General features: G+C 41.5%; 1 protein-coding gene across 1 annotated transcript in view; it reads left to right on the forward strand.

Annotated features, from left to right (window-relative positions):
- The window catches only part of phlpp1 (PH domain and leucine rich repeat protein phosphatase 1), a 48,113-nt gene that overhangs the window by 11,300 nt on the left and 12,162 nt on the right, over positions 1-24,651 (forward strand). The window contains exons 2-5 of the mRNA XM_034104322.1: positions 17,970-18,166; positions 19,075-19,200; positions 19,977-20,125; positions 24,054-24,200. Of these exons, the coding sequence (XP_033960213.1) occupies positions 17,970-18,166; positions 19,075-19,200; positions 19,977-20,125; positions 24,054-24,200 (619 nt within the window). The remainder of the gene's footprint in view (positions 1-17,969; positions 18,167-19,074; positions 19,201-19,976; positions 20,126-24,053; positions 24,201-24,651) is intronic.

Raw genomic sequence — 24,651 nt, forward strand, 5'->3', positions numbered from 1 at the left:
TTACATGCAATCTTTTCCAGACGCAATCTCCTGTGTCTCTTATAACCCTACTTGCATTATCAGCTATGTGTCTCTGTGAATAAGTCAACATATAGCATTGGAAATTATTGTAATGTCTACATATAACAAGATTTGACACATGTGACAATGTGTCATGGTTTTTACCTTTGACCTTTACAAATCTGACCCTGCTGCTTCTCATCATTTATCATTCCCACAGTGTTCGGCACATGTCATCACTTCTTAGCCAGTGCTGCAACAACACACCCGATTATCTTCTTGACTATCTTCTCTCAGTTCTACTCTTTTTCGACCTTATTAAATATGCCTCCTTCTATAATGGACATCGATGCTGGCCTCGGGCTAGGATTGGGAAGATGTTGCAAAGTCTTCATTCACGCGCCCAATTTGTGAAAGGTCAAAAATAAGATTCAATTCTTTAATGAAATGACTTGCTTAACGAAATGTAAGCAAGATTAGTATTGCTGGAGGGACTTGCTGAAATACAGAAGGTAATTCAGTTAATGATTTTTACTTTCCAGCCAGTTAAACTTTAATAGCGTACTTGATTCTGATGACTTTGAAAAAAAGTTTTCGGCCATACCAATGTTGAGACTCTTCCCTCTCTTATGTTAAACCATGACGATGATCTTGTTAAAAAGACCGCTGAGATTGACGAGGAGAGACCAAATGATGGAGTAGTGCAGTGAATGTAAAATGTCCCAGTTTTTTTACTATCAGCGACAGGCATTATTAATGCAGTGGTACAAATGAACAGGGAAACCCAGGGTGACAAACAGGCCGGGACTCCCTGCAAGCAAATTAATCACTGACACAGACATAGACACACACACATAAACTGTCTACGCGCCTATGCACACACATTCAGCTCTAACCTTTTTTCGCAAACCTTCACTGGCTTACCAATTACCATTCTCATCTCGCCTCTTTAGCCTCGGTATCAGAGGGAGGTGTTGTCAGCCTGCTCCTTTATCGCTCCTCTCCCTTCATCCCTGGCTCTCACATTTCACCCTCCCCTGATGCACTTCCAAGGGGGGTTGAATGCTAGGTGGGTCTAAACCTCTGTCCCTGGAAGGGGGTTATTGTACTGGTGCTTAACACGACAATGCCTCGCTCCATCTCTTGCTCGCTCTCTTTTAAGCCCCTCCATACAGTATAAGGCGTTGCGCTCTTTATCAAGGCCGTGTAGAGTGCTGTAGAGACAGGCTGCTGCTGTATACAGGCCATTAGCAGCTGCTGAGTGACAGAATGCGGAGGCTGTAGTGACACAGTTATGCTGCTGATGAGCAAACCAGTGTCCTGACTTATGAGATAATGTGTGTTTGAGAAAATACTGCAAAATGCCAATCAACATATCCCAGACCCAAGGTGATGTCTTTCATTTTGTCTGATCAGTTAGTGCTTCAAAACCAAGGTTAGTTAATTTGTCACATGAAGTAGTTCTACCGTTTAAGAAGGTCTTCTTTGGTTATTAAAATACATTTTTCAAAACTCTGAGCTTGTGATGTCAACAGGCTTATGTTGGTTATGTTTTCCTTGTTTTCTCCCCCTTTCCTAACCTTTGCTGTTGTAAAGGCAAAAAATCCCCCCCAGAATCTTTATAGAAATAGAATACAAGATCACTCATTTAATAAATACCTTCACATTAAGCTCTACTTATTTTCTGTCAATTTAGAAATCAGGTTATCAATAAATTGTGAAGCAACTAAATCTGAGTTGCATTAGGCGCGTTCACACCGCAGTACTTTTCCCACTTTAGTTCCGATATGTTGCGTTCACACCAAAAAGAGCCGGAACTAAAATTAGTTAATGAGAACCTTTTTTCCCCTTTTAGTCCCTGCTAGAGAGCAGGGACTTTCGTGGGAGAAAAAGGTTCCTATGTCTGATTGGTTGGGCGGAATGCAAACCACGCCCCGTAAAACTCCAATAAAGTTGTGTGAAGCCGCCATTTTATTATCCTTGCATTAGCATTATTAGCATTAGCTTTAGCCCAGCGCACAAACGCAGAGAGACTAACGTATGGCAACACAAAAGGAGATGGAGATGAGGAGGTGTCGGCGTTCTAGGAGTCCCAGCAGCTACTACTGAAGCCAGTCCCCAACTCCTGGGACCTCCGGCCGGGAACTTTGGGCGGCAGTATACACCGTGAAGTTGTTTGCGGCCTGCCAGTAAACCCAAAGCAGAAGAAGAAGAAGTGACGTCAGCGGCTTCATTTGCCTAATCCTCCCTCAGGGACTTATTCCGGTGTGAACGCGATCTGTACTTAGTTCATGAGAACTAACGAGTTCTCATGAACTAAGTTCTGATGAACCTTTGTGGGAAAAGTACTGCGGTGTGAAAGCGCCTCGTGATCCTTGAAAACAAGTATGAGTCAGGCTCAGTATAATGGAGCCATTAGCGGGGATGTATTTCCCTGTTCATACCTTGTTTAAAAGCTCCTCCAGGCATATCATATTTCACAATGTTGCCTTCTCTACTGGCTTATGGGACTTCTTCACCACAAGTTGCGGCCCGCCTTTTTTGTCGTTGTGCATGATCAGGCCTGATTATGTGTTCTCATGTGTTAGTGAGGGAGCAGTGGTGAGTGCTGCATCATTCATGAGTGTGTGGCACCCTGTGCCGGGACTGCAGTGACCCGTATCTGTCAACAGCGTATCCTTCAGCGTGATGGCACAGGCTGTGCTGAGGACACACTGCAGGTACCGCTGGCATGTGGAGGTCTGTGGGTGGAGCTAGGGCAGCGTTTCTCAAAGTGTGGGGCGCGCCCCACTGGTGGGGCGCAGAGATGTGATAGGTGGGTCGCGAAAAAAAATAAATTATTTAAAAAAAAATAAATCAAATTTCTTTTTTCACATTTTTTTTTCACATTTATTTATTATTTATACACTGGTGGAATATCAAAACAACGTCCCGCCCGGGGTGCAAAACGTATCAATGAAAAGCGACCCTCTACCACACAAAACAACACCTGTAGATAACACAATTTGTGTTCTTTGAAATTGAAAAGGATATTGCATTGTGTTTGTTACTTTCGTTGCAGTTGTATGTCTTAAGTGTAATTTGGCATGCTTTTATTTTGAAGGCGAGTTTACGCTGTTGACAGTTGTTGTTGCTATGGAAACAAGAAACTTTTCACAGCGGGCGGAACTTGTCATAAAGTCCGCGATAATAAAGCCCACCCATTTAGAGGGAAGAAATGATTGGTCAATTGTACTGTCATTTGACATTACTCTCGTTCAGTTACTATAGCTGGCCCTCTGTGAATTCATAGCTGGACGTCCAATCAGCTCCTGTCTTCACAGACTCGCAGAGAGGAGCTTCTTTCATTTAACCCTTCACATTCAAACTGAATAGGCAGATTCAAAGGATTTGAAAAAAATCATCAAAAAGTTATTTTTGGTAAAACTATTGACAAATATTACTAAAAACATATTTAAAAAAAATATATAAATACAAATATAATTTGTTTTAATGTTTTTAAATATTATTTTGTAGAATATCTTAGGCCCTCAGAGACAGGCTCGCCACTGGTAAAAATCTCTCATACACACGTGTGAAACGCTCTCACAGACACACACAACAGCGTTGCAGTCGGGAGGAAAAGCAATGTGTAGCGAGAGAGCAAGAGAGAGAGCACACCTTTATCTATTTAATAAAGTTGTGCAAAATAAAGTAAGAAATCATTCCAATGTGTACTATAGGACAGTAAAAAGTTTAAAAGGGGAGTGATTAGTCAAATATGCATAAATAAAAAGAAAGAATGCTAACTAGGTAACATAAGATAAGAATAAACAAGTTTAAATGATTTGTTGTGATCATATTCTAAAGATGTTTGGATTATTGAAAAGTATACAGCTCCCTTTCATCTGAGTGTTGAGAGCTGTATCCATAAATTCATGTTCAAGTAGGGCTGCTCGATTATGGCAAAAATCATAATCTCGATCATTTGGGTCAATAATTGATATCACGATTATTAAAAACGATTAACCATTTACTTTGAAAAACATCAATTTATTGAAGAAAATAATTTGAAAAGTATGTTTTAAGAGTTGATTACCCTGAACTTTAAGTATAATTCAACTGAAAAACCTATTTAAAAAATAAATAAAATCGTTTTATTTCGATTATGTTGTTTTCATAATCGTTGCAAGCCAAAATCGTAATTGCGATTAAAATACGATTTAATTGAGCAGCCCTAGCTCAAAGTGCACCAGATTGATGCATTCAACTTCAACATTTAAAAAAAATCTTACTGGGGGTGCATGCCCCCGGACCCTCGAGGATGTGACGTCCACCACCAAATAAAGCAGGTTAAAATAATTAAATTGCATACATTTTACTTTAGTAAACACTGAAAACGGGTCCCACAGACCCAAACAGCACTCAACGGTTAAAGGTAGCATATAATAATGTTAAAATGTGCTAAATATATACACTGCAAAAAAACAAAAAAGAGGAGTAAAATTAGCTCACGACTTGTTTTATTTTTTTAAAGTAACCCTCATCCTAAAAAAAGTTGGAGAACCCTGTTATAGAACGATACATTTGACAATTTTAAGCTTGGCCTACCATTTGATTGGAGCGATGAGGAACAGGTGGGGCTTGAAAAGGCCCACCTGTTCAAAGTGGGGAATGACAGAAAAAGTTTGAGAACCACTGAGCTAGGGGAAGGGTGTGCCATTCTGGAGGCTAGGGAGGAAGCAGTGAACAAAGAGGAGGGCCGAATATGACTCTAATAATAATGTACTATATGATGTGTCCTTTTTTTGAAGTTCTCTTTTCACTTCTCTTCCCCTTTGAGAAGGTCAGAGAAAATGATCGAATACAGAGCAGCACCTACATAAGAAAAGTGAAGCATGATGAGCCCTATAGTGATATATCTTAAAATGCTTTAAAAGATGTAAGGAGAGAGAGAGGTCAGGTCATCTGTAAGCTTGGCTAGATGTGGTGATTCTCTTAAACAACTGCCACATAAAACCACTCAAACTTTATATCTAAGCAGGAGAAAGTAGGGAGAAAAGAATCGGTGTGGCTGACAGCGGGAGATATTGAACGTAATATACCGTAGGGAATGAGTAATAGAGGGTGATAAGTTGGAAAAACGCAATTTCTGTTCAGTCTTGCTCTCTGGAACATTAAGAAATGCACACACATTTAAAACTGTGTGTGTGAGCCTGCAATGAAGAAGCACATTACACAATGCTCCCTGACTCTCATGCCAGTTTACTATCACACAACAGAAACTCAGTTCACACGTGTGGAGGCTTGCTGTATTTGTGAAAGCACAGCCTTCCATTTGTTTCTCACGCATTCATGACCTGCTGGTTATTCATTATTTCCCAACATGGAATAGCCATCCTCTTCCACACTGATGAACACGTTTGTCATGCACTTGAGCTCACTCTACATGGAACAGCGTTACATAAACACTTGAAGGGTTTGACAGAGAATACATTTGACCTTTTGCTGGAAAGATATTAGGCGCTCGCTGGAAGTGAGAGAGACATCAAAGTATTTTCTCTGTAGTTAACCTTAGAAAAAACGATAAGCATTATCATAATTTTCCTGGCACTGTGTGATGCAAGGTATTGTCAGACATCCTACTTGTTTATGTCCTCGGTAAAAAGACCTTATAGCTCTTTCTTACGACCGCTGTTTTCGTCTGCCTGTGTTTTGTGTTCATTTGTTGTAACATTGTTCATGCTGCCCTCTTGGCCGGGTCGCTCTTGAAAAAGAGATTTTAATCTCAATGATGTTTTTACCTGGTTAAATAAAGGATATATATTTCTTGTTAAATGTCTGCTGATAAAGAAACACTTTTCATTTCATTTCAAACCTTTTATTTATACAGATAAATCCCATTGAGATCATTGATCTCTTTTTCAAGGGAGACCTGATCAAGTAGTTCCACATGAAACATAAAAACATAAATAGAACAACAAAAGGACATCATACAGCATCATTTACATAATTATCCACATAAACAGGTATCAATAGCTTCCGATTGACTAGCATCCAACCGAACTTTAAAAATTATTTTACTTTTTTCTAAAGCAATCTGCCACTATAGGTACTGTATGGGTCTTTGCTTTTTAAAGAATAATTCGGGCATATTTTCAGTCTTTTCTTGGTACTTTTTGCCTTGATTTCTATCTGTTGGGATATTTTACTCTGCAAGTTATTTTCTGAGATTTGCGAATAGAGGGATGATCGCTAAAAATAGTCCGACGGAGAAAAAAACTGTCTGAGAGGCACAAATATTCTCAAGTTATAATTATTTCAGTTCAGATTCAAGGTGTTACTCGTCATAATGCTGATAACCCTTAACAGAGAAGAAGTCCCATTTAAAATATATTGAAGAACTGCTTTGTTCATAAATCAATGAAGCTATTATTTTTAACCAACCCGTCAATTATTTTTCAAAAGACCAGACCATAATACTAAAACAGTCAGAAATCACCCATTATAGTTTTCTGACTGGTTTTCTGACTTGGTTGATCTTTGATCTATTGTACTTGTCGAGTTGTACACACATACATATATTATCATAAAGGATAACTATAAGTGGCAACAATTAGATGACCCAGTTTAGCTGTGTTTATCCTAATAATGTTCATGAAAGCTAATACAAATGTAATTGTGTGAGCATAGGAGGATGTAGTGTGTGGTTGCCTGGTTTGTGGCATCCTTAATATTGACACTAGTTGACTGAGAATAGCTAACCTCGCCTTCAGCTCTTAACTCTCCTGACATTTTCTGCCGGATGTGACAGGATATGCCTGTAGCTAGAGATGTCCCGATCCGATCACGTGATCGGGGATCGGAGCCGATCACGTGATCTTCAAAAAATCGGGGATCGGGAGAAAAAAATCGGAATCGGGATTTTTTTTATTTATTTTTTTTTATAAAATATATTTTTTAAATTTAATGTTACAATGTTAATGTAACAGCCAGATGCAATGTTTGCAAGGCAGAGGTTCCGCGTGGTGGAAAGAACAGAGCTACGTTCAACACGACCAATCTAATACGCTACCTGAGAAACCAACAACAACACGGCGAGTACACAGCGGCCACTCAGGTAACGGCACTGAAACAACCAACACTTTCAGAGACTTTTAAAAGGAAAGAGAAACTGCCCCAGAACAGTGAAAAGGCCAACACAATAACAGCCAAGATAGCTGAATTCATCGCGTTGGATGACCAGCCGTTATCTGTTACATTTGTTTTCTCTTAATGCATTGCATAAAGATCGGATCGGGAAAAATCGGTATCGGCAGATTGTCAAAATCAAATGATCGGAATCGGATCGGGAGCAAAAAAAAGGTAATCGGGACATCCCTACCTGTAGCCAATTTATTTTGCCCTGTTAGTCCGTGTTTTTATCTTCCTTTATATTTTTACTCTCCTCCATATTAGCCATCGCCGTTATTCCTTTCTCTTTACATGGTTCTTTCTACACCAACATAGCTCCAAGTATTCACACTTCTACTGCAACATGCAAATATGTACCCTTATTATTCTCGTTATGTTCTTTGTTAATGTATTTTACACGCTCACCCACAACCATACTAAATCATTTATTTGGGAGCTCTGAACACTTTTACAGCCTCATACACCCATGCATTCATTTAATGTGTAGTAGATATAAACACATTGTATGCATGAGCAAATACACGGACACTTTAGTCCACTACGATGACGACGACGACAGTCACTCGCTTACACACAAACAAGGCGGTGAAACCTTTTATGTGCTCTTATGTGTGTGTGTGAGTGAGTGTGTGCGCTCTGTGCTAGCTGATCAGGGGGCTCGTGTTTTCCTATGTAGGTTTCGTAACCCACACTCATTACATAACAGCTCCAGGAGTACAGCTGGGAAGAGGGGGGGGTTTAGAGAGGAAGCACACATCTATGTCAGCATCCAACCACCACTGACAGAGGGAATCACTGGGGAAAATCTCTTTCTTTTCAAATATGAATGCCTACACCTGTGGTCCTAAGCATCTCGAACACAATTATCTCTGTCTGCTGCACCTGGGTCTATTTTTAGTGGATAGTGATTGAATTAACAAGATGAAAAACATTCACAGTGCAGCTGGTGGTGTGAAGGACGGTGCAGCTGATGGAAATGCGGTTGTTTATTTTTACTTAAGGGTATAGAAGTAATTTATTTAGAATGCCATAGCTGCACAATATGATTTATCAACCTCTTGCGAGGCCTTTCTCATTGTAGTTCCTCGTTCCAGCTGTCGGGTGAATGAGTTATGATTGCATATTTACACATCATTTGCATCCGTTTCTGCTGCAGCCCATAAACACAGATTTGCATTAGGTAACATGACCTGCTATGAGCAGATAGGAAATGCCCTGTGTATGAAGTCATGATGGAGAAAACAATGGAGAACAATGCAGTGTGCAAGTAGGTCAAATTATAGTTAAAGATAACTTGGCATTACTTAAAGGTCCCATATCATGGCCATTTCTACTGATCATAATTCCATTGTTGAGGTCTACTAGAATAGATTTACATTGTTCAATGTTCCAAAATCACATTGGGTTTCTCATACAGCATCTCTGTATAGTATGTGTATTCACTCTGTCCTACACACATTGTTGGAGCTCCCCCCCTCCTCCCTATGAGCCCACTGTGCTCTGATGTGTGTTTGTGTTACAATGGCATTTGATAGCAACCAGAAAATGACACCAGTAATGACAGACAGATGAGAATGCTGCGTGGGGTCTGGGTGCCGTGTTGGCGGGGCTCGCTGCTCCGCTCGAGGAGCGGACAGTGTGAGCTGGATTACTGGTGTCGTTTCCTGGTTGCTGCGTGGGGTCTGCGAGACACCGCGGAACTCAGCCTGAGCACACACACGTGAGTCAGGGTTTCCGTTAGCCGGTAATTACCGGTTTTTAGCTGGTAAAATTTATAAAAAACCAGTAAATTCAAAACCTGACGGTCAACATGTCTGGTAATAATTAGGGAGGCTCCGATCGATCGGCCGCCGGTCATTATCGGCCGATATTCACTCTTAATAGTTTGATCGGTGCTCTCTATAAAGGCCGATCAGGAGAGCTGGATCTGATCGATATGGACATAAACGCGAGTGAAGTGTAACCGGACGCGAGAGAGAGATCAGATCAGCTGCTGAGTCTGACCGAGACACGCAGCTCTGCATGAGCACCTGAAGCCCCGCCCTCTGTTTAGCGGGCTGCAGGAGCTGCATGAGAAACTGAAGTGCTGTCAGGAGAGAGAGAGAGGGAGGGAGAGGGGAAAAGAGAGGCTCCGTTTCTCCCGTGTTATTATTCAAAGTTGATGTAAACTTCTGAATAATGTACGTTATCTACTACAAGTAGTTTGTTTGAATGTAATAATTATGTTGTTTGTTGTTTGTGGAAGCATTTATTGAAAAATGAATCTGAATTTTTCGATCTGTTACGATTATAAACTGAAGCAATATAAAAATGAGCCCCATGAACTGAGTTTTAAACTGAAGCATATCTGCTCATAGTCCGGTAATTACCTGCTAACGGAAACTCTGCTACACAACTATTATTATTATTATTATTGAAATATGACCGGTAAGTTTCAAATTAGTCCGGTAAAATAAATTCTGCCCGGACATTTGACCGGCGAGAAAAAATCCTAGCGGAAACCCTGACGTGAGTGTGTGGCAAACTGTGAGTGGAGATCCACAGAGCCGCAGCTGAGAAAAGATCAGGCTGAGTAAGTGTGTGTGTGGGTGTGAGGAGCTCCAAGCATTGGTCCATTTGGACCTGGGCATGGTTACGTCACTATACTCGGGAAGAAAAAAATGGAAAAATAAAAATCTCCAACGAGGCGTTCTGGGGCAGCATAGACGGGTCTTTTCTGTGTTAGAGTTTCACTCGCTACAGGGTGTACTTTGAGGGTTTGTGACTCTGCAGACCATTTACATGCATAAACAGCTACATAACACACAAGGGGACGGGTAATAACCGGAAAAGCATGACATGGGACCTTTAACATACTACAAATCCTCCTTGAGGTCATCCCTCTGCTATAACACATTCACACAGTGCCTCTAAAGGCTGTGGATGGTATTGCCTTGACCTGATAACTAGAGAAGTGCATTGCCTTTAATAGCAAATAGCTGTTTAGCTCTCTTCTCCCCAGGGGCAAAGGGTAATAATGGTTTGATGTGGAAGATATTGCAGGCTGGGACCTCATTTAGATTCAGGATGTGTTTCACTGGACTGAGTGACGAGGGTTTGTACAGTGTGTGTGTGTGTGTGGTTGTGTGTGCGCGTGTTTCTGTCTTCTTGTGTCCTTCCTGACGACATGAGGTATCAGAATTTGAGGGCATCCATCAAATTATCCACTCCATCCTCTCTCCAGGGCTGGAGGGACATCTCATGGTCAACATACTTTCCCTGAGCCCCCCCCTCCCCCTTCCCTCAGTGTCTCTGGCCCTGATCCTTAATGCTACATCACCATCTGAGAGTAGTGCAGACAGAGACAGAGGCAGAAGAGAAGAAGAAGAAACATCACCTCGACTGAGCTGTTTAAGCTAAAAGATGTGCAGTGTCTTACAATAGACAAAGCGCCACTCAGCTTTTCCTAGAGGGATTGGAAGCACTTTTCAGCACTCTGGAGAACCAAAAAAAACAAATCCACAAACACAAGGCAGCCCTTATCCTGAATTATTGATAGATATTGTTTAAGTTCTCTCCAGATAATTTAAAATCTACAATTTATACACTATAAAAATGGGGCGTCACCCATCTGAAATGCATAACAATATAATGATGTATGTTTTTTGATTAACTGAAGAGAAACTCAAAGCAATTGCAGCATGGATGATTGATGAAATGCTCATCTAGCTAATCAACGGCGCATGGCGCTGATACTGCAGAGTTAACAGTTCTTTATCATGGTTTTAGTGTTGACTGCTGTACTGTAAAGTCAAAGTGTAGATCTTATAGTTTCAGCCCCAGTTGGCAACAGTCTGACTCTGAGCCTCCTTGGCAGTCAACATTTTTAGAGCATTCAACAAGATGCTTCATCTGGGTTTTTGAAAAAGTGAGAAACTGATCACGAGAAATGTTGATCACGGTTCAAAGTCAGAGCACACCGATTGGCCACACGGTGATAATGCGTGACATCCCATCTATTTCCCATGCAAACACATATTTGTATCACTTTCACGCAAGGGACAGCTTGACACATTTCACACATCAACACCTTCTGAGTCCCAGAAGAGGCAGCCCCTTTTCCACCATGGACCCATTTGTGTGACAACATCTGGGAACCTTTAAAGAGGAAGTTTTAATGATTACGAAGCGCCACTAAAGCCACATTTCCACTGCATGGTACGGCAAGGCTTGCCCTGATTAAAGTTCAATGGAACCAATACTCTTTTGGATTTCGATCCTTTGGCAAAAGTTGTGGATAGTACGTGACACCTTGTTCTTTCTTTGGACCATGACATTCAGTACAGAGGTGCAATGTTTAAAAAGCTAAGGTAAATAGCGGTCACAATTAGGGCTGAACGATTAATCGATTTTAAATCGAAATCGCGATTCGAGATGATGTGATTATTAAATCACAAAGCCTAGGATTTTTTTTAACTTTTTTTTTTTTTAACTTTTTTTTTCTTCTTCTTGTGTGTCAGTCATCCACACCAATCAGAAGTGCTGTGGTCCACATGTACCAGCCATTGTTAATCAATCAGAAGTGGCCCGTGATAGACAGATTGATCCAATCACCTGCCAAGTGCTTTTGAAAGTGCCTGCCCTTTCCAAATGGCTTCCAATGGAGCTTTATGGTTTGGTGAAACAAAGCATCTGAGTCAGGTTAGTAATGCTCCATCACATGTTCTACATCTAAAAGGGTGAATCTTTAACTGAAGCTTGACTTTAAAGCAACCCAACGGAAGTTTCATGTAAGTTTAGTTCTTTCACTCGTAGCTCGGGCTGCGGGGGTGCTAGAGATGGGAGTATGTTGATACGACCTTCCTAGCCGGAGTTATGGCCGCATTTTACAATAAACTTCCGTTGGGTCGCTTAAAAATAAATAGCGCAAATCGCAATCGCAATATTTGTCAGAAAAATCGCAATTAGATTTTTTTTCCCCAAAATCGTGCAGCCCTAGTCACAATTCTGTATGTGTTATAGACACATTTCTTATTCGGGGTTTTCCTTACAATTCTGCCACATTGACATGGTACTATCTGTAGTTGATACTAACATGTATTGAAGCACCTGGTTCCAAAATGTGTTGGGTTGATTGGAGCTGACTCATGCAGTGGACATTGGCATTAAGGTTTTCTCTATTTAGAAACTCTTACACTTTAGGACCTTCCAGAAAATCTGTATTTAGTGTGTGCACATTCACAGTTCATGCTCATTGTTGTGAAAACTGCAGAGAGGTAGAGTGTAATGTGCAGACAGATGTAGGGCACAGTCTATCACCCACAACGGCCTTTGCCACCTTCCAGCAAGACTCGTCAACTGCTGTCTGAGCGGCCAGTTGGCTTAACACGGCCTGTCACTTCGGATCTGAGTAATCGGCGAGAATGAGAGAGTGGGGGCAGAGATGGAGAAAAGAGTGCAGCGCTTTTGGCCAAGAGACATAGCTGCTCAGATATAGAAATTCTTCTTTCTTCCCTTTCCTGTAAACACAATTTTAATCAACATTTTGTGGACATTGTGTGTGTGCATGTGTGTGTGTTTTGTAACAGAAGGACAGTGTAGCTATTTGTGTCACAGAGTAACAGCTGGCACCGCATCTCTTTCTATATCCCTTCTTAACTAATTGTCCTCAACCGTAGTTTGCTTTTTATTTGATAATAGCTCCAACACGAAGCATTAATTGTTGATGTTTGTCTGATAGTGTCTCCTATCAAGTTCTTACAAATGCGTCCAAATGGTAATTCTCGAATGAGATCCTGAGGTTGGGAGGAAAAAAGCGTATCCTGTAGATATAAGCGCCCAATATAGAAGCATTTATAAGTCCTAGAGTCTTTCCATCCGGTACATAACATCTGTCACTGCCTATAGAATAAGAAAGTGTGTTTCTACGCAATGCTCGTGCTCCACTGTGACTTATGTGGGTCATCGATGCCCTGCGGTACGGCATGCCCAGTCCTGTAGTAGAGGTGTGCCGATGGCAGGTTGCATTTAGCAGGGCAGGATTATTAACCAGGGATGTGTCCTTGTTATAACAGAGCAAGGCCAGAAGAAAATAGTGATCTGTTAAATTGGGAGAGTGATGGAGAGAGGTTGGCCTGGTACTGATCACCAGCAACAGTGATGATGGATAGCAGGGAAGCTGGAGGGAGCTTTATAGCCTGGTCTTGGAAACAAGAGCTCTTAATACTGACCTAAAGCAACAGTTGTTTCCTTTTATGTGAATCTGACTTTTGCAAAGATTACACAATAAAAAGACACACTTGCTACAACACTTGCTCTAAGGTTATAAGATTGTATGTTTAAAGGCAACACAATGTATTTTTCTGGATTTTCTGCATTCGGATCGAACGCATCAAGGGTATATTTCAGTACCATGATTTTCACATCGGCCAGTATTCTCAGTTACAAGTTGCTCTACTGTTGTTTGTTTTTAATATACATCGCAAGGACTCCCTGGATAGCTGTATTGTCACTGAGTGGATTATACTGTATAGTAGATAAAGTGAATTGATTCATAATACACACCGTGGAAGTCAAGTGTATTCAAGCGAAGGATGTTTACGTATTATAATATATACTTGTGTGAACAAACCTTTTACAGAGTTTAAAAGCTTTAATATCTTGGATTAAGTTGAGGTTTTATCTGAGTGACCGCAGCCTGATTGTGTGTGTTGTAGCAGTAGGGGTGCGCACACATGGGTATTTAAGCCTAGTGTGGAGGGGAAACACTCTTTTCCTGAGCTTGGAAGGAAAAAGGAAGGAAGCCATCTCCAGTAAGCAACACACACACACACACACACACACACACACACACACACACACACACACACACACACACACACACACACACACACACACACACACACACACACACACACACACACACACACACACACACACACACACACACACACACACACACACACTGTACTCCTGCACGCACATACAGTATGTCTAGGAATAGAACGACTTCTGCACACACCCACCTTGCAGGGCCGGTCTATTATATTAAAACTCATGCTTCCCCCGTAGATTATGGGATGACCATGGTGACTAAGGTCATCCCTGCTCAGAATATTTCTAGTGTAGGTGGCCTATGGTTCATACATTTGTAATAAAGTAACTGTCTCTTATGATTTCCTTCCTTCTGCTGGAGGGTTACGGAGAGATCCTGCCTCACTCTGGCGCACCCCTGTAAACAGGATGCTCACGTGGGCGTCACACCCATCTCCCTGCTTCCTCCACTGTGCATTCCCATGGTCAGACTGAAGCGTTTTCCTCCATCCAGTCATCCCACGTCTGTTTGATACGGTTGTAAACGGCATCATCCGTATAGGAGAATCTTTCAAACTTCTTTTATCACAAGCATCCCACTTATCCTGTCTGTATTTGTATATCGCTACAATATATCTTGCTGATATTGGTCCATCAACATTTCGGTGTGGGGGGGGGGGGGGGGATGTTATATGGATGCACATATGGAGATGGTTAATCACTGTCACTGTGTTAGTGTGTGTGTGAATGTCATTGAGGGGAAGAGTGGGAAGGGGAGTAGTGTGGGTGTGCATATACTAGTGTGGGAGAGCGCACGTTCCAACAAAGGGCCTAAAAATAGTAGGAATTTGCCCATGTGACATATTGAGGCTAAAAGCTCGTGAATAATTTGTATAGTGAAACACATACCCCCTTCCAAAAATGATGGGCCTGCTGGTTACCTCTGCCAGCCAGTGAAGTTGTAACGGGGTAACCAGTCTGCTCAGAGAAACCAGTCAGTTTGTCTGTCTGTTAGCAAGGTTAGGTTTAAATAAGATATGCTGTTAATGTACTCAATTCAAGAACATATTAAATAGAAGTCTTATTATTCAAGTAAAGTTAGATTGCCTCGTAATAAAAACAATGTATTCATTATATATATTTATATATAGTCAGTCATGTTTTTTAAACACATGCCGGTAGAACTCTTTCTTTCAAAAATGATACCAAGCTTCCTCCTTAATCTTTATTTTCTTATCTTTCCCCTCCCCATGACACCTCGTGAGGGACAGGTCAGTCCCCAGTTTAACTCACTTATCTAAACCACTGATTTGAAAGTTAAAATGAGAATGGACACCTCTTATATTTAGGGGGGAAGCTTGGACAAATTGTGAAGGAATCGAGTGGCAGGAATTGACTTTATCCTTTTGATTTCAAATGTATCATATTTAAAATAGATATTATTGTATTATATTCATATTTGGGTGAATTTTGCTTATAATATAATGCTAAATGGAATTTCAGCTGTGTTTTGCTCATGTATCTTTAAATACAGTATACAAAACAAAGACATTGGAAAAAATACAGATGTCTTTCATATCCTCATCGTAATATTTTACGATTTAAACATATTTATCCATATTTCTCTGTAGATAAGGATTGCCAGCTTTGTTTTTACTGCTGTTAAGCCAAGGCAGACTGCCAGAGCACAGAGAGAAATGATTAAAAACAGGTTATGCTACTTAAATTGTGATATACAGGTTATTATAGATAGCTTCACAGCTTTGTGCCAGGCAGAACTACATTTACTATAATAGGGCCATATTTAAATTGTCACTGCCTTTTTAAATAGTTCTATAAAAAGTCCTTCACAAAGAAGACACATGTATTTTCCCCTAGAACCATCCACTTATGTTATAGCAGTTAAAGCACAAGTGTATTTGTACCTTTGTTCCTAACCAATGTCTGGCCAATCCACAGGGATTGTTAATGCTAGATTGCAGTATTATGTGACATGTGTGTATAACATGTGTGACTTTGTGTAATCTTCTGGCAGCGATGCATTCTCACACTTCTCCTCAGAAGATTAGTACTAGCCAGTAAGTAGTAAGGCGGCTGCACGTTGAATGTTTTTTCTGAGGCTTGTGCTCCTCTGCATGCGCTGTAGTTATGTATTACAGTCCTGCTATTTACGCATATCAATACAGCACACATCAAACATGACTCCTGATCAACATTGAACAACAGTGTTATGTTACACACTCGGCATTTAATTAAAAGCAAATATCCTTTTGCAAGCTAGGCAAATGATTCTGCTGTGAACACAAGATTAGCTTGTAGCCAAGAGCAAAGGTCAGGACTCAGACGCTGCGATGGATAGCTGTGTGCTGTATATGTTATTGAAAATCTTAAGAATAAAATATGTAGAGCTCTGGTCAGGATGTTATTTAACTCTGCTGAGTGTTGGACGGGAGCAGCGTGAAGTAGCCCACTCTACTGCGCTAGCCTTCACCGCCGGCATGTGGAAGACCTAAATGATTGAAAAGCCAAGAGAGAGTGTGTAGGTTCACACTTGCTGTACCCTTCTTACTCTTTCTTCCTCCCTCTTATTCACCTCCACAACCCCCTTGCGTCAGTTCAGTTCATGTGTTTGGTGATGTGAAACGTGTGACACTCAGTGCAGGATGGATGCAGCTACTTTACCAAAGGCAACAGTATGTAAGACATTTTCTATGCCATCTGTCGCTTGGAAAAGATAACTTGGTAAACCACGGCATGAATCTCTTGGCTGAATTGGGCAACACATTGAGGTGAAACATGCAGACGAACACAAAACATTTGATAGAATTGAGAAACCGAAAGTCAGGCAGCCGGATAGAAAAATAAATGGCGGGGGGGAGGACTGCCCATAACAGCCCAGGGACGTTTTTTGCGGAGGTGGAGGTAGACAGAAAGCAGGTGGATGTTTGGACAGAACGATAACACAGCCTTGCTGACATGCAGCCTGACTGTCAGGTTTGGCCGGCTGGTGGTGAAGCGAGAGAACGGGTTAGGAAGAAGGCCGACAGATGGGTAAAACTGAATAAAGGAAGATCAGTCATTGTAAAAGAATAATTTAAAGAGGTGCACCTGCTGCTGTGGAATTTAAGTATATTAATGTAGAGCTACGCTGAATTCAAATCGAGAATATTTCAGTCCAAATGCAAAGTAGGACATTTGGAGCAGTTGCGCTGAATGTATTTAGATCTTATGTCAACTCAGCATTGTTTGTCATTTGGTTGCTTTATTTAGGGGCTAGCTACCGCATTACTTGTATTGTGCCTTGTAATATAAAACCAATACAATACAACAACTATTAGATTGATTGGAAACTGTGTATATAGCTCAAAAGTGTAATTTGTCCAATGCAGTACCTTTTAAAACAGATTACATTCCTATACTTTATGTTGAGTAATATTACCCAAATGTTGATAAACATTATACCTGCTAAACATCGGCAGGTCATTGTTTTTTTACCCTGCTGATATTATCATTAAGCTCCAAGCGCCATTGTGTCTAAGTCTCAGCCTGGCCTGGCAAAAGAAGCAGTATACTTTTATTAACTCGTGGTACGCTCATTATTTAATAATAATAATGGGTTCCATTTATAAAGCACTTCATATTTGATTTCAAATCCCGAAGTGCTACAAGTAGTGAGTATGAACAGTATAAATAAACATTACACAACATGGTGGAATTAATAAAAAGCAATAAAAAATAAATAAAAGGGTGATAAAAAGGTCTAGGCAAAGGCTCTTTTGAAGAGATGGGTTTTGAGGCCTTTTTTAAAAGCCTCCACGGTCTGTGGTGCTCATTTGGTCGGGGAGAGCATTCCACAGACTGGGAGCAGCCGAGCAGAAGGCCCGGTCTCCCATAGTATGGAGCTTAGTCACACAGTCAGGTATTTACCTGGAACAATAACAAAACAATGTACTGACACATGTTAGTCTACAGTGCTAATTCTTATACATTTTTCTTTGTTCTAGGGAAGCCCTCAAGCATTGAGAACTCGGAGCGTGTGCAGCTGTCGGGGACATACAACGTTCGGAAAGGGAAGCTCCAGCTACCGGTCAACCGCTGGACCAGACGGCAGGTCATCCTCTGTGGCACCTGCCTCATCGTGTCCTCCGTCAAGGAGAGCCAGACGGGGAAGATGCACATCCTGCCGCTCATTGGAGGAAAAGTATGTCTTCATCACACCACAACGGTGTACAACTGGCATCACATAGTGTTTCTTTGTCCCCATGGTTCTTTACAATGATGTAATGTCATCATGTTTTGGATCATAAACTCATAATGTCATATCACAAGATAGTGACCTGATTAAATACCAACTTGTTGTCCTTGACATACATTAATGCTCCAAAGAGTTTCTACAAAGTCAAAATGTTTCAGTATTTTACACGGATGTGTTTGTGTAATTCTAATCTGGAGTCATAATGCCATAATGTTCAGTGTAATGGATTCAAGTATCCTTATTTCTCTCTACCATTTGGAAGAAAAAATACCTTATCTGTTTAAAGCTTTATGGATCTGTTTATCTCCAAGGCCACACAATTAGGCCCGCCTTACACAAAGGACACTCTGCCACACCCAGTTTTTAAACATTTCACACACCACACGTAACCTCTAGTCTAGTATTCTCCCATTCACCTGCCGCTGCATGTGTGGTGAGATAGTTTGTATGTGTGCCAGTATTCAAACACAGATCCATTCATTCACAGAATCCATGTGTGAGTGAGACTCTGCGTGTCTAAAAACAATTTCCCACAGATGTATTCGTGCTTACAGTATATCACGCACATACTCTATATATATAAAATGATCACCCATGCCTTATGCATTAGATTGTTATGTGTGCTTCTGCTTGACTGCATGTTTACCCTGCAGCCATTAAGCATCGTATTTCCTCCTACAGAAGCTGTTTTCAAATAAGAATGAATCTATTAAGGCATCCATGTGTCAGCATTTCCTCTCTGATTTATGTGACTGTGTGACTCTAAACTTAATTGCATCGTTCTGTATTCATATGGGGTCCGAGATGTCAGATTTCAGACTCTAATGTCACTCCTGTGTGTGTTCTGTGGACAGGTGGAGGAGGTGAAGAAGCACAATCACTGTTTGGCCTTCAGCTCGGCAGGGCCTCAGAGTCAAACCTACTACGTCAGCTTTGACAGCTTCACGGAGCACCTGCGCTGGCACAGACACGCTGCCAAGGTACTGTGAGGATGTGCACGAGAGTTGTAAGGGGAAAAAAGGAAAATATCAGCGTATGCTCTCAGGCCCTACTTACGGGTCAGCTGCATTGCATATCAGAACATGCGTGACTGCAAGTGCAAAAGTATGAAAATATGGCACCCACCACAATTTCACTGCCTGTATGAGCTGAGTGAGATTCAAAGAGCTGCACATGTCTGTCCGATCGGTGGTAAAAGCAAGTGTCTCTAAGTGCACTCACACATGGCTCTCTTCTTTCTTTTATTTGAACTCAAGTAGGCCACAGCCAAAACAGCTCTTCTCGAAATATGAACAGGGACATGCGTGTCACCAGCACCCAGCGGGCCATTCAGAATAGAGGTAGAATTAGCACGTGCCTCAGTGACAACTGCTGAGCCTCCAGCGAACTCCTTTCTGAAAAGCTCAAATTCACAGGGTGTAGATGTTCTCTTTTAAGATCAGGTGGTGCCTTCATTTCCTTTTTGATTAGCTTGTGTTATCCCAAAGATTTGACTAACAAATCGTAGGCTAACTGCTCTACACACCTGCAGTTAACTAGATTACAGGATGATGTAATGTCTGATGTCAGGTCACTAACCTGTCAGACTTTCCCTCTACTTCTTAAAAAGATTGGCCATTGAATGACATTTGCCCACTTAGCAGCAGCCCACACACATCCACAGTAAACCAGTTAAGTCTTGTGGTCGTGATGATCCTGTTTAACTGCATATTTCTCATTCACTCTGTGACCTCTCGCTTCCCCCCCGCCCATATAGATGGTGTCCCAGAGGATTAACTCCGTAGATCTGTCCTGCTGCAGCCTGGAGCAGCTTCCTCCCAACCTCTTCTACAGCCACGACCTCACCCACCTCAACCTCAAACACAACTTCCTGCCGGCAGACCAGCGGCTGCAGCAGCTGCAGAGGTACAATGCCATCATAAAAGTACAGTAACACACCTGTGGGTAAACTAAAGAGGGAGCAGTAGCAGGAAGAGGTGGAAGATAAGAGAGGAGAGGACAGCGTTTAGGGTTGTTCGGAGGGGCTGGTGTTGGCAAGATGAGACATGAGAAGTTTTATCAAAGCTTTGCATCATTTGTCAACAACAGACTGAAAACAATGAGTTCTCATTGGACACAGCAGGTCATGGCTGGCTGGTTTGGCCGTCTTTATACTTTAACCTAAGTATTCTCAGACTCGGGCCATTGGCACGCGGTGACCAGAAAAGGCTAGCCAGGGCTGTGCTTGACCAGGCAAGGCCAAACGAGCCCAGAGCCCAGAAGGCTAGATGACTCCGCAGGGAGGCTTTTAATGTGTGTGGTCTCCCTCACTCTCTCTCTCTGTGGGCACCATCTGCTGCATGCTTATCATGGTTCCAGATTAAAGCCCACAGCCAAGGTGTGTGTGTGTGTGTGTGTGTGTGTGTGTGTGTGTGTGTGTGTGTGTGTGTGTGTGTGTGTGTGTGTGTGTGTGTGTGTGTGTGTGTGTGTGTGTGTGTGTGTGTGTGTGTGTGTGTGTGTGTGTGTGTGTGTGTGTGTGTGTGTGTGTGTGTGTGTGTGTGTGTGTGTGTGTGTGTGTGTGTGTGTGTGTGTGTGTGTGTGTGTGTGTGTGTGTGTGTGTGTGTGTGTGTGTGTGTGTGTGTGTGTGTGTGTGTGTGTGTGTGTGTGTGTGTGTGTGTGTGTGTGTGTGTGTGTGTGTGTGTGTGTGTGTGTGTGTGTGTGTGTGTGTGTGTGTGTGTGTGCAATGTTTGCAGAATGGAGTGTCTGTACATGTGAGAGGGAGAGAGAGTCGCTTGCTTGTATGCAACAGAAAGTGGCTGCAGGCTACAGATTTGGGGTCAGTGCATACAAAGTCCTGATACAGTATGGCGTTTGGTTCTTACTTAAGATGACTGCACTGAATGGAATGTGTGTCTGTGTGTACGGCTGTGTGCATTATCTGGCTTACTTGTGTGCCTTTCTGAGAGTATTGTGAAGGAGGTCAGGATTTATCCTTTTCTAAATGATAAATGCTTGTGATAAAGACTGGTATTAAAAAGATGATGATGCAAAGGAAAAATCTGCTTTTTAAAATCGGGTAAGTGAAGCACAGCTCCCCTGATGGTCAATGGAGATAACAACCATTTATCTTTGCCAAACCTAAGTAGGCTCATCCGTATTTGACCCAGCATGACAGAAAAGGAGGTCAGTAATGAGAAAGAGATGAATAGTAAGCTAAAAATAGAGGCGTTTTGACAAAAACATGTAGCAGAGTTATTTAAGTACTTGCTTTGCCCCTGAGAGATTTAAGTCAAAAGAGCTGGAGTCAGGAACAATAATGCTCTGTGTTTTGGTGTGGACGTTATGTGAGAGCCTGTTTTTGTTGCAGTATAAACACTGGCTTTCTCTGACATCTAACATGGGGTCATAGTGCTTTGTATTTTTCCAAGAGGAATGGAATGTGTGAACCTGCCGCATGCCTCTCCCCCTCCCTTTCTCTCTGGCCAAATACTAGCTGGTCGGTGATTTGCCAATCAGACATGCATAATCAGTAGTCTGGGATATGAACTCTCCCCTCTGGCATGGGACTGCCTCCACACCCTGCGTCCCCCTGTCAGACAGAGGTCACCACTCACCGAGGGGATATATGTGACGTTCCATGCATGTGATTGCATTTTTGTGCCTGTTTCTTTACATATGTATGATATTTTAGCAATTCATGAAGGACATAACACATCACAGTAAATGGGAGAAGGCAAAAGAGACGGAGGAAAGTCGGGCAGAAAAGAGGCAGAAAGATAATATATGTATAGGAGTATTCGAGACCAAGTAAAAGGAGTTATTGTATTCTTTCGGCTACTAAGGTGAAGGAGAAGTATATTGTTTACATTAATATGTTAATTTATGGTGTACGGTTGGTTTGCTTGTTGGGATACTCAGCTAACACAGAGCAACATTAGCATTCATTTAGCGTGTGTTTCTGCTCACCGAAAGAAAATATAAATCCAATATCCACTTTCCCTTTTTCCCATTATGTTTTTTTCGCCAGCTCCTGAGAAATATATATATATTTTTTTCATGGTTGCAGCAGTTATAAATGAGGTTGATGATAGTGGAGTTGTGACTGGAATACTAAAGGAGGCTGAAGGTCTCTGCACAGCTCACAAATATTTGTTGGTAAATGTGCATTTATAGATTTGTGTTTGTCGCAACATTGGGATGTTATGTGATAAAGTTGTATTTGCCCAAAGAACAGATACAACTGCACACCGCATTAGCCTTTTATTTGGTTCTGTCCACCTGATGAATGCAACTCCTATATCCACTCCTTTCAGCTCTGTAACTTCAACAACAAATATACCGATGGTTACAAGCTAGTAGCTAACTTTGTCTTTAAGCTATTTGATACCGTAAGGCGTGAGCTAGTGTATGGAATGTTTTTGTCTGATAGAAAGAAAAACGTCCAGATATTAAGTTAGTAATAGTTGAATATGAGAGATGTGAATCCAAAACAATAAGCTAAAATATGCTAAAAAGGCCTGCCAGAGCCAAAGCGTAACTCCATATGTTGACATAATTTTAATTTGGATGTAACTACAAGCACAACCTATAGTCAAATGATCCAATAATCAGATACAAAATAACTAATGCCGCTTTAAATTGTGACTCCTCCTTTCCTAACTCCAGGAGAGGAGTTAGGAAAACTCAACAACAACAACAGCATGATAGGACAGAATGACAGAATATGACACAGACAGGCAAAGTCGGAGGATGGGGTATGAGCATTACTCAGCAGATTGCAGAGGTTGATTTAATGGTGGAATGACATTTTCCCACACACACCCCCCACCCACTGCCCGTAGGAGTCACCCTCAGCTGGAATTACTTGGCCACCCTAATCAATAGCCCTGACGTCTCGTTGCCTTTTTCTCCATCACCATGATTTATAGTGTGTGCAACCTGTGTGTGTGTGCAAAGGGAGGTAAATCAAGTAGTCTCAGTTGAAGCAGCTGCTCCTGCCCGCGGTGCTTTTATGGCACGCTGCCCATCTCCTGCTCGCCATAGCTGCTCTCGCTGTGCAAATGATAGGTGATAACGGGTCCCATGTGTGTGTCTGTATGTGTGTAGATGGATAAATAAAGACACAGAGTCATTTCCCCTGCGTTGCTTTGTTGTCTTGCTCCCTCCCTCTCTAAGGGGCTTACCCCTCTGAAGGTCGCTGCTGTGCCATAGGACACCATGCCAAATAGCACTGGTCACTAGTGTTTGAATGAACAACAGAGACGTCAACGCTGTGCTTGTTTCCTAAACAATTCAAATGTGAGGGGTTTAGATTGAGTTCAATCCAACTGTGTGTTTTTCACTGACACAAATCTTGGGTAAGCTATACTTTGCTCCGTTGCCAATGAATATATTCATGAATATCTTCCACTCTGTTGCAATATTCATGTTGACAAGATGCAACTACAGCTCCAATCACTTGCTCGCCTTCTCTCAGCTCCTCTTTACCTCTCCTAGGGCTGCTCAATTAATCGTATTTTAATCGCAATTACGATTTTGGCTTGCAGCGATTATGAAAACAACATAATCGAAATAAAACGATTTTTTTTCTTTATTTGTATTTGTTTTTTATTTTATTTTTTTATTGGTTTTTCAGTTGAATTATACTTAAAGTTCAGGGTAATCAACTGTTAAAAACATACTGTTTGCATTTTTTTTCCAATAAATAGATGTTTTCAAAGTAAATGGATATTCGTTTTTAATAATCATGATATCAATTATTGACCCAAATAATCAAGATTATGATTTTTGCCATATCGAGCAGCCCTAACCTCTCCTCTTATGTTTCATTTACACTTTTATCCTCCATTTGCAGATTTTCTCGTCTGCGGAGCCTCAACCTGTCCAACAACCACATCGGTCAATTCCCCCTGGCCATCTGTGACATCCCCACGCTGATGGAGGTCAACCTCAGCTGTAATTACTTGACCTGTGTCCCAGGCTCTGTGGGGGCCATGACCAAGTGAGTAACAGAAGGAAGTTATTGAGGATACAGACCTGATGTTTGACTATGGTTAAAACCAACAGTGTATATGTTGCAAGATCGTAATCTTTGCCAAACTCAGAGTCTGAATAAACATATTATCTAAATGTCAGACATATTGCAGCCTGCTTTTCCTCCTTCGTTGTTTTTTCTAAAATGTATTTTGTGTCTGGTGTTTACCTTACATTTATCTGCAATTGACTTGTAATGTTTGGAGTTATTTCACTGTTTCTCTTATTGTTTTGGGTTACTGCTGAGTTGGGGCCTGTGCTTGCTTGCATTGATGCCATCTCATGTGGTGGGAAGTCAGTGAACCCTTTCACAAACCAACCTCATAGCCAAATGTGGGAGTTACCTAGCAACAGGTACATGGCATAACAACCACCATGATGTACTTTGCTGGTTTCAACATGTGAGAAAACAACGACTC

This window comes from Pseudochaenichthys georgianus, chromosome 17, assembly GCF_902827115.2.
Source record: "Pseudochaenichthys georgianus chromosome 17, fPseGeo1.2, whole genome shotgun sequence".
In the NCBI taxonomy this organism is placed as follows: Eukaryota; Metazoa; Chordata; class Actinopteri; order Perciformes; family Channichthyidae; genus Pseudochaenichthys; species Pseudochaenichthys georgianus.